At 40.5% G+C, this 15,236-nt stretch overlaps 1 protein-coding gene across 7 annotated transcripts in view; it reads right to left on the minus strand.

The window, feature by feature from the left end:
• The window catches only part of nalcn (sodium leak channel, non-selective), a 94,816-nt gene that overhangs the window by 75,563 nt on the left and 4,017 nt on the right, over positions 1-15,236 (minus strand). For all 7 annotated transcript variants that reach the window (XM_039818051.1, XM_039818046.1, XM_039818045.1 and 4 more), the window contains 4 exons: positions 14,825-15,007; positions 9,795-9,878; positions 9,510-9,649; positions 9,280-9,408 (listed from right to left, as the gene is read on the minus strand). In XM_039818051.1, coding sequence (XP_039673985.1) covers positions 9,280-9,408; positions 9,510-9,649; positions 9,795-9,878; positions 14,825-15,007 — 536 coding nt within the window. The remainder of the gene's footprint in view (positions 1-9,279; positions 9,409-9,509; positions 9,650-9,794; positions 9,879-14,824; positions 15,008-15,236) is intronic.

A 15,236-nucleotide genomic window follows, 5' to 3' on the forward strand; every position in this document is an offset into this window, starting at 1 on the left:
GTTCCAGGGGTCTCATTTATAAACGTGGCGTACGCACAAAACGGGGCTGAAAACGTGCGTGTTGCAACTTAATGCTTATTGTTAGGGATGTTAAGCACTTTGAGTTTAAATTTGAGTTGCTGATTTATATATGTTTAAGGATACATAAATGCATCATTCTTTATTTGAGGTAAATTGTTGATCTAAAGGTTACATTGAGTAATACTACATTACCCATAATGCAGTGTAGGTTACGTTTAGAAATTGACGGAAATGACGGAAAAGGAGCAAGTTTTTTTTTTGAGATGCAATGCCTGTACACAAAAAACTTCTGCAGTAAAGAATCCTCGTTTGAAGCAGTAACGTTTGCCCATTTATTTGCTGGCTAGTAGAAATACAGAACAATGTTTGGTGCCGAAACCCGGGATATCTAGTCAGCAAACGAGGAAAGGAAAATGGAAGAACAAATGGAAAGATTGGTCAGAAAACGGCGAGCGATGCGTGGAGCTACAACGAGACTCCTGCAAAGTATCGACACGGAGCTTAGCCTGGACAATGCTGATGTCGGACGTTTGCGTGAGTTATTGGCGAACTTGTCTACTAAAGAAGAAGTATTGTTGGATTTAGACCGAGGAATTGAACAGAGAACTGCAATGGACGATTTGGAAGCAGAAATCATGAACGCGGAGGAATATAAGGAACGAGTGATCACGCTGAGGACGCGTGCACAGAGCGTGATAAAGGCTTGTGACAGCGTGAGTAGCCCAAGAAGAGGTGTTGGAGACAGAACTTCAATTTAGAATTCTGTTAAGTTACCCAAATTGAGCATTCAAAGATTCAGTGGTGATATCAGCTTATGGAGAGACTTTTGGAACCAATTTGAGACAGCTATTCACCAAAACGAGGCACTGTGTAAAACTGAAAAGTTTACTTATTTGAAGTCATACCTCTCTGGCGCTGCAGCTAAGACAGTAGCAGGGCTGATGTTAACAGACAGCAACTATGACCATGCATTGGATTTGCTACAGGAGAGATATGGGAGGAAAGACCTTGTAGTAAATGCTCACATGACAAAATTGCTGAATCTCACCCCTGTGAAGAAGTCATCAGACATTGTTGCATTGAGACAGCTGTACGATGAATGTGAGATCCAGATACGCAGTTTGGAGTCACTGGGTGTTGTGTCAGAGACTTATGGCAGTTTGCTCTGCCCAATCCTGCTGCAGTTGATACCCGAGGACATAGCTCTTCAGTACAGCAGGGAAAAGGGAATGAGTGATGAATGGAAGGTCTCAGAGGTGATGAAGTTTCTTCAACATGAGATCAACAGCAGAGAGAGAACCATGCAACTGACACGAGGTAACAAAGAAAAGGACAACCAGAGTCTAAATAAGTCATTGAAAAGAAATGATACAGCTTATGAGCTGAAACAGAAAAGACAGACCCTGCCATCAGCCGCTGCTTTGCACACTGCCAGTCAGAGGACACATAATTGTGTTTTTTGTGACAGTGCAGAGCACAAACCAGAACTTTGTCCTTCACACAATGTAGCTGAGCGGCGGGATATTCTGAAAAAGATGGGAAGATGCTTTGTGTGCCTTGGGCCGAGGCACATAGCAAGAAACTGTAGGATTAAAGACACATCATGTGACCAATGTGGAAAAAGACATCACAGTGCGGTATGCGGAAACCGTAAAGAGCCTATGCCGGTCACTGGTGAAAATGTAGAAGATGTGGTCTCTTCATTCGCTACCCATTCCATGAAAGTCAAGCCAAAGAGCCAGAGTACAGTGCTGCTACAGACTGCCCAGGCATGTGCAGTGGGTCCAGGTGGAAGGACAGCAGTACGCTGCCTGCTAGATGGAGGAAGTCAGAGGAGCTTTGTGTGTGAAAAACAGTCAAGGGCCCTACAGCTACCAGTTATAAGACAAGAGACTTTCACTCTTCATACATTTGGCTCCGCTGCTCCTGTGACAACCAAATGCAACACTGTGAAACTCGTTCTGGAGAACATTTGGAATAAGGGACAGAAAGTAGAAATTGAAGCGATCGAAACACCGCAAGTGTGTACTGCTGTAATGAAAGTTCCAGGAGAGCATATCCAGCATGAACTGGAAAGAAGAGGTCTGCAGTTTGCTGATGTTATTGAAGATGGCGCTGACACGGAGTTGTCAGTGCTAATAGGAGCAGACTACTACTGGAGCACGGTGTCTGGCTGTGTGGAAAGACTCACTGACACACTGGTTGCACTTGAAAGTGTATTTGGATGGTCTGTACAAGGCCCAATGACAATGCCGAGCATCACTGAAGCAACGTGTATGCACATTCATATTGAAGAGGACAGACTGATTTCAAACCAGCTGAAAGCATTCTGGGAGATAGAATCTCTTGGTATTACAAGACAAGAGCCTGGTCATACAGATGAAGAAGAAGCTCTTCAAAGGTTTGAAAAAACAACGCAATTCAAGAATGGGAGATATGAAGTGGAGCTGCCGTGGAGGCATGAGAAACCAGAACTCCCAGACAACTACAGAATTGCAAAGAGGAGGTTTGAAGGACTGAAACGGAGGCTGCGGGCAGATGTAGTCTTCTTTCGGAGATACAGTGAAGTGGTAGAAGATTATCTACAACAGGACATTGCCGAAGATGTGACCGAGGGTAAGTGTTCATCATCAAATGTCAAATACTACTTACCCCACCATGCTGTGCTCCGAGAGGACAAAATGACCACAAAGCTGAGAGTGGTGTTTGATGCCTCGTCACATGAATATGGCTGTCCCTCCCTGAACAACTGTCTGCTGACCGGTCCAAACCTCAATCCAGATCTGCTCGGCATATTGATCAGATTCAGACTGCATGAAATTGCATTCATGGCAGACATCAAGAAGGCATTTTTGCAGATTTCTCTTGCAGAGAGAGACAGAGATGCAGTGAGATTTCTGTGGCTCACTGCTTCACCAAAGGAAGAAGCTGGTGAGAAGCTGCGTGTGTTAAGGATGACCAGGGTGGTGTTTGGAGTCTCCCCAAGCCCGTTCCTGTTAGCAGCTACAGTGAAAAGGCATCTCGGGCAGTATGAAGAACAGCATCACACTGTACAGCTTATTAAGGAGTCATTGTATGTTGATGATTTTATAGCAAGTGTCCGTGATGTAGACGAAGCTGTCTCTGTGACGACCGGAGCAAAGGAAATCATGTCTGCTGCTGGCATGGACCTGTGCAAATGGATGAAAAACTCTGCAGTACTGAAAGAAAGGTGGAAAGAGACACCAATTGGACTCGCTGAGGAGCCAGAGGCTCATGGAACAGTGCTAAAGGTACTAGGCTTAGGGTGGAGAACACAGACTAATGACTTTGTGTTTGATATGAGACCTCTGCTGGAGAAACTGACGAAGAACAGCACAAAGAGAAGCATTCTGCAACACTCTGCTAGCATCTTTGACCCCCTCGGCTTCCTAACACCTTTTACCATAAGGGTAAAATGCCTGCTGCAAGAGATGTGGGAAAGAGGGCTGAGCTGGGATGAGGAGCTGCCACCTGACCTGAATCAACAATGGAACAGCTGGCGTTCTGAACTTCCTCTTATTCACCAGATCTGTATACCGCGATGGTATGGAGAAAGGGATGAGCAGGGTAGCAAGGGAACAAGACTGCATGTGTTTTGTGATGCTAGCGAGAAGGCATACAGTGCCGTAGCCTATCTGCAGTGGCAGAAAAAAGACAGAACGATGGCCGCTAGTCTGGTTGCATCAAAGTCAAGAGTGGCCCCTTTGAAGAAACTGTCACTGCCACGTCTGGAGCTTATGGGAGCATTGATAGGAGCAAGGCTTGCAAGAAATTTGATAAACCTGCTGAAAATCGAAATCTATCAACTTCACATGTGGACAGATTCAATGATCGTGCTACACTGGGTTCGCAGCTCAGCGCACAAGTGGAAGCAGTTTGTGGCCAACAGGGTGGCAGAAATTCAGTCCCTGACTGATCCAGAATCATGGTCTCACTGCAAAGGAAGGGAAAATCCAGCTGACCTACCCACCCGTGGTCAGACTGTGGAGAGCCTGAGTCAGGATCGCCTGTGGTGGAAAGGGCCTGCGTTCCTGACCTCATCTGAACATGAGGAAGACTCTGATGACCATTCAGTGGAAGATGACGTGGTTGAAGAAGAACTGAACGTAAGTGAACACGTAACTGTACAGCTCAGCAGTGAAGAGCATAACACAACAGAACCGGTGTTAGACCTACAAAGATACAGTAAGCTGAAATCAGTGTTACGAATAACAGCCTGGATAAAGAGATTTGCAGACAACACACGCTTGAAACTAAAAAGAAAGGGAGAGCTGACAGAAGAGGAGTTGTTTCAAGCAGAGAAGTATTGGATAAAGTTAACGCAATGCCAGAACTTTAGTCAAGAAGTCACTCTCCTGAAAGCTGGAAAAGCATTAAACAAGGACTCAAAGATCAGAGAGTTAAGGCCATTTCTGGATGAGGATGGATTGATGTGTGTTGAAGGCAGGTTGCAGCAATCGGACTTCAGCTTCAGACAGCAGCATCCGTGGATTTTGCCTGCGAAGAACAGATACTGTGAGTTGTTAGTTCAGCAAAGCCATGAGAACCTGATGCATGCAGGTGTGCGAGACACACTGGTGCAAATACGAGAAAGACACTGGATAATGAGAGGGAGACAGCTTGTGAAGAGTGTTCTAACAAGGTGCAATGTGTGCAGAAGGTTCAAAGCAAAACCTGTGCAGCAGGTTACTGCTCCATTGCCACGTGACAGAATTACAGAATCTCCTCCATTTGAAGTCACAGGTGTGGATTTTGCTGGGCCACTATATGTCAAGGTTGGTGGTGCGCCTAGTAAGGCCTATATTGCATTATTCACCTGTGCTGTGACCAGAGCAGTCCATCTGGAGCTCGTCTCCAGTCAAACGACCGAGCATTTTCTGTTAGCTCTGAAAAGATTCATTGCTAGAAGGGGACTATGTAAGGTGATTTATTCAGATAATGCAAAGACCTTCAAGCGAGCTGACCAAGACCTGAAAGAACTCTGGAAGAGCATCAAAGATCAGCAACTCCTAGAATATTTCTCAGAGAAGGGAATAAGATGGCGATTCATTGCTGAACGAGCTGCCTGGTGGGGTGGTTTCTGGGAACGACTCATCCGGTTAGTAAAAACCTGCCTGAGAAAAACTCTCGGGCGAGCTTCCCTTAGCTTTGAAGAACTGACCACCATCCTGACAGAGGTGGAGGCCATCTTGAACTCCAGACCACTTACCTTTGTCAACAATGACTTAGATGAGCCACAGCCGCTGACACCTGCCCATTTCCTTGTGGGAAAAAGACTCACCTCTCTGCCACCAAAGCCGTTTCCAGCAGCCAGTGGGAATGCAACACTGAACAGAGAGGAGATGACAAAGAGATGGCGATACAGGCAGCGGCTCATGACCGGTTTCTGGAGCAGCTGGCGGAGGGACTACCTCTTGGACCTAAAATCAGCCCATCGCTGTGACACACCTCAACCTACCTTGTTGAAGGTGGGCAACATCATCCTCCTTGGAGATAGTAACATGCCAAGACAGACTTGGAAGTTGGGAAGAGTTGAGGAACTATTTCCAGGTCGCGACGGGAAAGTGAGGTCCTGTGTGATTCGCACATCATCTGGGACTTTACTGAGAAGACCAGTTCAATTGCTATATCCTTTAGAGACTTGAGTAATGAACTATGGTTCATCGGGGGGAGGATGTTGCAACTTAATGCTTATTGTTAGGGATGTTAAGCACTTTGAGTTTAAATTTGAGTTGCTGATTTATATATGTTTAAGGATACATAAATGCATCATTCTTTATTTGAGGTAAATTGTTGATCTAAAGGTTACATTGAGTAATACTACATTACCCATAATGCAGTGTAGGTTACGTTTAGAAATTGACGGAAATGACGGAAAAGGAGCAAGTTTTTTTTTTGAGATGCAATGCCTGTACACAAAAAACTTCTGCAGTAAAGAATCCTCGTTTGAAGCAGTAACGTTTGCCCATTTATTTGCTGGCTAGTAGAAATACAGAACAGTGCGTACGCCACATCCCACGCAAAGGTTGTGATTTATAAAAAACAAACTTGACGGGAGAATGTGCGGTCCTCCACGCAAACTCTGACCCATGTGTACGGACATTTTGGAGACAAAATAGGAATTGGCGACGCAGATGGTGAGGTGGTGAACTGAAGTCAGACTGCAGAAAGTACATGTGGGAATAAGGGTTAGGCTACTCTTAATATGTTTAAGTATTAAAAAATAATGCCTCACGCACATTTCTTCACACCGTATGAAGATTAAATCCAGCAGTGTTATTTGCGCTTGTACTGAGTGATAATCTTAAATAAAAACTAATTCTTAATATTTAATCAGCACTGTCTCGCCATCACATTGTCCGCTACGGAGCGCAGGAGTAGGAGATGGCCCGACTGTATGGAATACAGGATAGCATCAAATACCCTACCATTAGATAACTGCACAACACAGTGTAAATAACTAAATATCTGTCTTTAAAACTGTGCATATATCATCAAATGTCAAGCTCTCGCGCAATCGTTAGGCTCTATGTCCTTGTTATCGGTCTAAAATTTAATACTGTTTATAACAAACCCTGCATGAAGAAAAGTGTGTTTGCCTATTACATTTCGATTTCAAATTGTATCTCTGGGTGGGGGATACCAGTTGTTGCTGTGATTTTAGCAAGGTGTTAACAATCACAAATTGTTGTAGACTAAACATATAAATACTGCAGTGAACCCGTGCGTAATGCTGCATGATGGCACTGCTGGCCCTGCAGGAGGACTGGAATGGAAGAATCAGGAGAAAAAGAGACTTCAGGGACCATGAGGATGACTGGCTCATATGCCAATTTAAATTCCCTAATGTAGCTGTAATAGTAATATAGCTGCGCTCTTGGATCTATGTACTGAATTGGGTCCAGTAGAGAGGGCAACGCGCCGGAACCGTGCCATCCCGGTCCAAATACAGGTCCTCGCCACTCTGGGTGAAACCGGCTGTTTCCAGAGGGAAATGGCTGACAGCTAAGTGTTTTTTTAAAGCGCCCATATTATGCTCATTTTCAGGTTCATAACTGTATTTTAAGGTTGTACCAGAATAGGTTTACATGGTTTAATTTTCAAAAAACACCATATTTTTGTTGTACTGCACAGCTCTCTCTCACTGCTGCAGATCCTCTTTTCACCTGGTTTCTGTTTTAGCTACAGAGTGAGACCTCTTTTCATCTTCTTCTTCTGTACTATCTTTGATTGCACTCGCACATGCTCAGTAGTTCAGATGTAGAGCATGTCAGCTAGCTAACTCTAGAGACAGTAAAAGAAAGCCTGTTTCTCCAACTTTGGTCAGTTACAAGGCAGGATTAGCTGGGAGACTTCTAAATGAGGGCACACATGTAAGTAGTTCTTTTGTAGATTATGGTGAACTTGTGTGTGTTGTAGCAGTGCTTTGCTATTGAGAACGACGTAGCATGCTAGCGTTAGCATTAGCGTTAGCATGCTAATGCTAACGGTTAGCATGCTAACAAGCTAACGGTTGTGGTTAGCCAGCTCATTTCGGACTGTGACGTCACAGTCTGAGCCGATTTTGAACAGCTCACTAGGAGACTGAAGGCAGGACACATTCAGAAACTGTATCTCACTCAAAACAGCATGGATGGATTTTTTTCAAAGTTTGTATGTGTGTGGAAGCACCAGAGACACAAAAGAACACCCCAAATCCCAGAAAAAGTGATCTTTTCATAATATGGGCACTTTAAATAAATATTATATATAATCTTCAACTTCATCACTAAGGCTTGTTTGGATATAATATATAGTTCTGTTAAATCTTATTATATACGTCTGGTATATCGAAGCTGTCCCCGAGTACCGTAATGCCTGCTGATTTGGAAGATTTTATGAATAAAGGTAGTCTATAGATCCGGTTTCCATACGCTGTGCGACAACAGGCCGAAATTATAATTCAATTGGCAGCAATTCCTAAGCGTCTGAGAGTTTTTTTTTTGTTTGTTTGTTTTCTCCGCCAGTCGTCATGATTCGGCGTGTTTCGGTGTAACGAAGAACAACTGCCAGGGTCATTAACATACTGATCAGCATTCACGAGGTGCTTTGCATTGACTATTTATGGTTAAAAATGAGCGTGTACAGGGCGGGATAAGAGGTTGATCCACGTACGCACACTTGTAGTCAATCTGTGATTTATAAAGGGAACATTGCTTACAGGTGTGCGTACGCACGGTTTTATAAATCTGACTTTTTTTCGGCGTACGCCAATTTGGGCTTTTGGGCGCACGTACACTTATAGTAAGGATCCTACGCACAGTTTTATAAATGAGACCCCAGATCTTTTAATGTAGCATCTAGATTGTGCAGACCCCTGCAGTGTTTCACATAGGCAGAATGTAATACAAGCTACCTCTGTAAACCAATTTCCAGAACTCATAAGTAACAAACATCCGAGTACAAAGCCTGCAGAAAGAACTCATCAACACAGACGAGGGAGCCTACAGAAGTTTTTCAATAGCTGTATTCATAGGCTATTTTTGTTATGACCAAATATGCTTGCTGGTAAATTATTTTAGATTGGCTTTTATAGGCTGTAATGCACAGATGCATTCAAGCTCATCTATGTTTGTACCTTATGTGTGTACCAGTGGTGTTCTGCACTTAGTGATGGCCCTAGTCCATTTACTGTACTGTAATAAGAAAGACACTCAATGTACAATATGTCGCCTTTAGCTTCTTAAAACTACTTCATTAACCATTTTTACTTCAGTAAAAATGCATCACCACCTCTGTTAAAGCTGGGAAAGACAACCTCCATCAGATGTTTAAAGTTGTTCATTAAAAATCTGAAGGATGACAGTTTAGTACAATTGCTTAGTTGAAACAAGTAATAAGAGGGTCAACAAACAACAAAAAAGGCATCCAAAGTTACGTGTCTTTATACTTCATAAAATCAACTCAATTGTGCCCCTTGGATAATTTAGAAATCTGATTCTAAACCTGCAACCTTCTACTTCTACTTCTACTTCTGCTTTACATAATTGTATTTTCTTTTGCATCCCTATTATCCTAATTTATTTATCAAATCTTTTTCCAATTCTGAATGGTTTATTGTCTTTCTATATTTATGATTGTACTTTCTGTGTTGCTGTTCTGTATTTGTTTGTAATCTGACTCGATGACATTGTAAATGAGGGTCGCCCTTCATGATCTCTCAAGGATAAATAAAGGTTGAATGAACGTTGTTCTTACCCTCTCTGTGTATCATTAGTAACACAGTGGTGGTTGAACGTTCCAAACATTTGAACACCCAGAATTCCATAGAGCAGGAGAAAAAACAGCAGGAAGATGGAGACACTCCAGATCTGTTCCCCAGATCGCCTGCAAAGCAGAAGAGTAAAGAAAGGCATATTGTTACGTGTATGGCTATCCATTAAGTGTGGAGACCATAGTGTAGAGAAATGCTCATGACAGTTTTCTACTTCAGTATGTTGGTGATGCGCGAGCGAGGAAGCTCGAAGCGGAAGTAGATCCTGAAGGCCCGGATCATAATGAGCGCTCGGGGGATTCTCAACATTCCCCATGGAGACATCTGATCCACAAGCTCTGCTATTTCAAACACCTAAAACAAAGAGAAATGGATTGTTACGAAGTAAAAACCAGCTACTACAATTGATTGCTTTATGTCAAGCTGTACAGGGAACTTGCAAGAAGAAAATGCCAATATAAATGCAGAGAAACCTGTAATTGTAAATGTTGCATTATACCTGCAGCACCAGGGACACCCAGATGAAAAACACCATGAATCCATCAAACATACACCAGCGATCCTTCACATAGGAGTTATCCCCCTGTGTAGAGACAAAACAAAGAAAGAGGAGGCATCAGAAAAAGGCCAAAAAACGAGAGAATACTTGGAACAAAAGAACAGGAGCAAAAAATATGAACAAAAATAAATGAACATCATTATCCAAGGCCATATTTAAAAAAAAAGCTGATGTATTCTAACAATTACAAGACATCCTATGATGTTTTAAGGCTTTAATAATGTCTTCATGGTTCAGAAAATTGCCAATATCAAGTGCAAACCATCACCTTCTGAAAATCTGACAGATGAAGCTTTTACTGTGATAGAAAGCTGCAATATCCAAGGAAAATAACACACACACACCGTGCCCATTTTGACAGTAAGTCTGACAACAATATTCAAACAGTTTTGTTTTCAACATGATAAGACAAAAAATGAATAGTCCCCTGAAGTGTGAAGAAACTGAAATGTCACAGGGCCAGCAAAAATGGGCATACTTAATAACCACTTACAGAGAGAGAGAGTATGTAAGAAGCTCTTAGGGGGTCAGTCTTCCACAGGAAGAAAGGCTGCAAATAGGAGGGTGTGTTCTGAGACACTCTAGAGAGACCATGTTTGATTACACACTGACAAGAACAAAAGCATACAATTACTGTACTTTACCACGCTGTGTGCATTGTTTGTTTTGTGCAGGCACTTTCATCAACTAGCTACACAATTTTACTTCCAAGTGTCAAGGTTATAGACATGTTGAATAGATCCACAAATCAAAAAATTCTAATCTGTGACGGGTGCATCATTTAAAAAAAGTTTAATTTTACTTGACATACACAGAAAATAAAATACCTTCCCATTTTACGGCCAAAGATGGGTTTGATCTACCTTTAAGAACTAAAAGGAACAACAAGAGAAAGAAGAATCAGAAATATTCCAGTTTTATACTGTTTTCCTGGACTTGTGATTCTAAATATGTGTCCTCCAGTGCCTCCCTGCTTGTTATCCTTGATTTGCCAATTAAGCTGTCCACACTTTTTTTATGGCAGTAATTATGCCTTTCATCTACCAGCTGTCTGTTCCTGGATGCTTCTTTAGAACATTATCTGTATACTTTGGATTTGAATTGTGTTTAATCATCGGACTTAAAAACAATTTCATAACTATGAACTGTGAAAAAAACTGTTTCCATGTGCTTTTCTATAAGACTAATAACACATAATGATTTTACAATAACTACTGATCGGAATGAAATACAGAAAGTTTAAATGTTTAGGTGTTGTCTTAGACTCCCAATTGAAATTTGAAGCACATATCAGAAAATGATCCAAGACTATTAAGGCTAACCTGAATTGCTTTTGACTTATGAGATCTTGTTTACCAATTAAGGCTGCTCAGCTCTACATGCATGCCATGATTTTGTCACGTCTTTCTTTTTGTGCATCGGTCGGGCCACGCAGTCAGCAATGAAACCTATGTTGTCATCATATAAGCAAACTCTTAAAAACACTGGATCAGAAGCCAATGAAATGGCATCATTGTAAAATTCAACACAAGTTTAATTTATTAATCTTTGATAATTTTATAAATTTCTTGTTTATGAAGCTTATTTTTAAGTGTGTGAATGATCTTGCCCCAGAACTGGTATATTAAATTATTCAAAAATACTCCAGTAAAGAAGCCACTACAAGAGGTGCAGTCCGTGGAGACTGTAAATTTGCAAAGTGCAAGACAGCATTCCGCCAGACCTGTTTTTCAGTTAAAGGCCCACAGATTTGGAATACCTTACCATCTGATATAAAAACATTAACTGATCACAAAGTTTTTAATACTAAGGTAAAACTATGGCTTAAACAGAGGCAAATTTGCGAACACTAAGTCACGTTTGATACAGCACAGTATAATTGACGCTCCTCTTTTGTTTATTCTTTGTTGCCCGTCTGTTTTTTTTTACTGTTGGGTTTTATGTATTTATGTAAATGTTTGCTTGAATTGTCAGCTCTAACCATCTAGGTTGCTGCCTCACTCTGCTGTATTGTTCGCCTTTATGCATGTAATGTATGTGGCTGCTGGTCCATGTTTGCTTTACTGTTAGTTTTCATGCATCTGTGACTGCCTGTTTGTTTGTATGTCTATTTTATAGTGTTTTTCCATGTGTTTCATTTCTAAAGCCTAACCAGGGACAAGGACTGCAAATTAACCTATGGCTAGAAGTCCCACATTCATGCATCGGTTGCACTTTAAATGTAACAATGCCTATATGTATTGTCCCTGACAAATAAACTGATAAAATAAAATAAAATAAAAACGTACAGCTCAATACAACTAGTAAAGTTGAATTTAAAGTGTTACTAAAATCTGACACAAAAATCTGATGAACCAACATGTGGCCGGTCAGGTCTCTACTTGTTCAGTGGCTGTCATAAACTATGATGTGTGAATTAGTGAGTTCCCTTTCCCATTTTGCTATGAAATGTGTTTGTTTATATATATATATATATATATATATATATATATATATATATATATATATATATATATTGTGCTAACACACAAATACATGTGTAAGGACAGAATGGAAAACAATACCCACATACACAAAATAAAACATAACATTTCCCCATCATGGAAATCAAAACCTATTTATTTGCTGAAAGTCATCAAATAACTTTGAAGAATTTCATGTATGGAATGCAATTGTATCAATATTAAATAAATTAATAAATACATAAATAAATAGATAAACATATGAACACATCCTGAAATAAATAAACAAGGCAAAAAATATATAAATAAATGTTAATACAAACATATACAGTACAGGCCAAAAGTTTGGACACACCTTCTCATTCAATGCGTTTTCTTTATTTTCATGACTATTTACATTGTAGATTCTCACTGAAGGCATCAAAACTATGAATGAACACATATGGAATTATGAACTTAACAAAAAAGTGTGAAATAACTGAAAACATGTCTTATATTTTAGATTCCTCAAAGTAGCCACCCTATGCTTTTTTTGATAGCGCTGCAAACCCTTGGTGTTCTCTCAATGAGCTTCATGAGTTAGTCACCTGAAATGGTTTTCATTTCACAGGTGTGCTTTGTCAGGGTTAATTAGTGGAATTTGTTCCCTTATTAATAAAAAAGCAAAGGGTGGCTACTTTGAGGAATCTAAAATATAAGACATGTTTTCAGTTATTTCACACTTTTTTGTTAAGTACATAATTCCATATGTGTTCATTCATAGTTTTGATGCCTTCAGTGAGAATCTACAAAGTAAATAGTCATGAAAATAAAAAGGAAACGCATTGAATGAGAAGGTGTGTCCAAACTTTTGGCCTGTACTGTAAATGAGTCAATATAGTTCAATAAACAAATAAATTGGTTATACTTTTATTTATTTCAGGGGCTTTTTATATCATGAACACATTTATTTAGTTTAGGGAACTTTTATATCGTAATGTCACATTTATTTATTTCCCTCTGTAGTTATTTCCAAATGAAGGGGCTTTACTATCTCACAGCCTCAGACTAAAAGCAACTAGCAAGTAGCCTGGCACTGCCAGCATATCACTATCTGCCAGAGGAAATAAAACATAATTTCGGCAAATTTGCCTGGTTCCCAGGTTAACTAGCTAGTGCGGTCCCCGCCAGGACGAGAGCGGCTCACGCCAGCTCCACAGTCGAACCAGAGCCAGCACCAGGATCCTGGGTCACAACAGGCTGGTGGCTAGCTGCTAGCTAGCTGCTACTTGAAAAAAAAAAGGCAACAGCAAGACCCAGCACCGGAGAGACACAGGGAGGCAGGGAGAAGGAGCACCCAGGCTAGTGCTTAAAGTGCCCATATTATGCTCATTTTCAGCTTCATAATTGTATTTTGAGGTTGTACCAGAATAGGTTACATGGTTTAATTTTCAAAAAATACCATATTTTTGTTGTAATGCACATTGCTGCAGATAATCTTTTCACCCTGTGTGTTCAGGTCTCTGTTTTAGCTACAGAGTGAGGCATCTCACTGCTGTGACATCTGCACAGTAGCTAGGTAAGGATCACATCATCTAGCTGTTTGTTTCTACAACTTCAGTTAGTACAAGGCAGGATTAGCCGGGAGACTTCTTCTAAACAAGGGCGCACTTACAACTTTGAGTGGAATACCTGCAGAACAGGGACATGTAAGTAGTTCTTTTGTAGATTATGGTGAACTTGTGTGTGTTGTAGCAGTGTTTTGCCATTCAGAACGGGCTAGCATGCTAGCGCTAGCATGCTATGGTTAGCCACCTCGTTTCGGCTAGTGACGTAAAAAGCCGTGCTGATTTTGAACAGCTCACCCGGAGACTGAAGGCAGGACACATTCAGAAACCCGTATCTCACTCAAAACAGCATGGATGTTTTTTTTTTCAAAGTTCGTATGCGTGTAGAAGCACCAGAGACACAAAATAACACACCAAATCCCAGAAAAAGTGATTTTATTTCATAATATGGGATTTCTTTCATAATATGGGCACTTTAAACTAGTTGTTTTGGCCTGAGGCATAGACTGTATGGTCTGAGGCTGTGATATAGCCACGCCCCTTCATTTGATTATAACAAGTGGAAATAAATAGAGGGAAATAAATAAATGTGACAAAATGAAACAAAAGAAATTAAATTAAAGTAACACCTATTTTTTTATTTAACTATATTGACTAATTTTGTATATTTATATTTATTTTATTTCCTCATTTATTTATTTTAGGATATATTCCATAGGCATATTTATTTATGTATTTATTCATTTATTTAATATTTAAAATGGCATATTCATGTGTTACAGTGTGGTTTCCAAGTCACAATGTAACAGCATTTTCCCTCTTTAGTTCAATGTATTTTCTGTTTCCTTTGTTGGTATTTCATAGTTCAATATTTTAGTTTAGTGTGGAAAAAACAATGTAATCTTATAGCTTGATTTTGGTAATGTGCTACCTATGACTATGTAACTCTGTCAGTTGCTACCTTGATGATTCCTCTGATGTGCATCTTGGCAATCATCTCTGCAGTGTATAGGAACATGAGCAGTGTGTCCAGCGTGAAGGTCACATACTGCAACGGAGGGTAATGCTCAAATGTCTTGGGGGTGTTCATACACACAGAGATGACACTGATGATGGCACAGGCCCGCAGCAGGGAGTGCACCCACTGCAGAAAGAGGACAAAAGAAAAAACAATGAGAAACTTTTCTATAATATTTTGTTATAATCTTTGCTGTCTCACTATTTGAATAACCTTGCCATATTTGTAAAACATTTCAAAGGAAATACATCAATTAAGTGTGACTTATTATTATTATTATTACAAATAATTAAAATATCTGGCATGAATGGAACATATGACATATGTGTTAAGCTGACTCTGACACACATGCGAG

The sequence above is a fragment of the Perca fluviatilis genome, chromosome 12 (genome assembly GCF_010015445.1).
Source record: "Perca fluviatilis chromosome 12, GENO_Pfluv_1.0, whole genome shotgun sequence".
Lineage (NCBI taxonomy): Eukaryota > Metazoa > Chordata > Actinopteri > Perciformes > Percidae > Perca > Perca fluviatilis.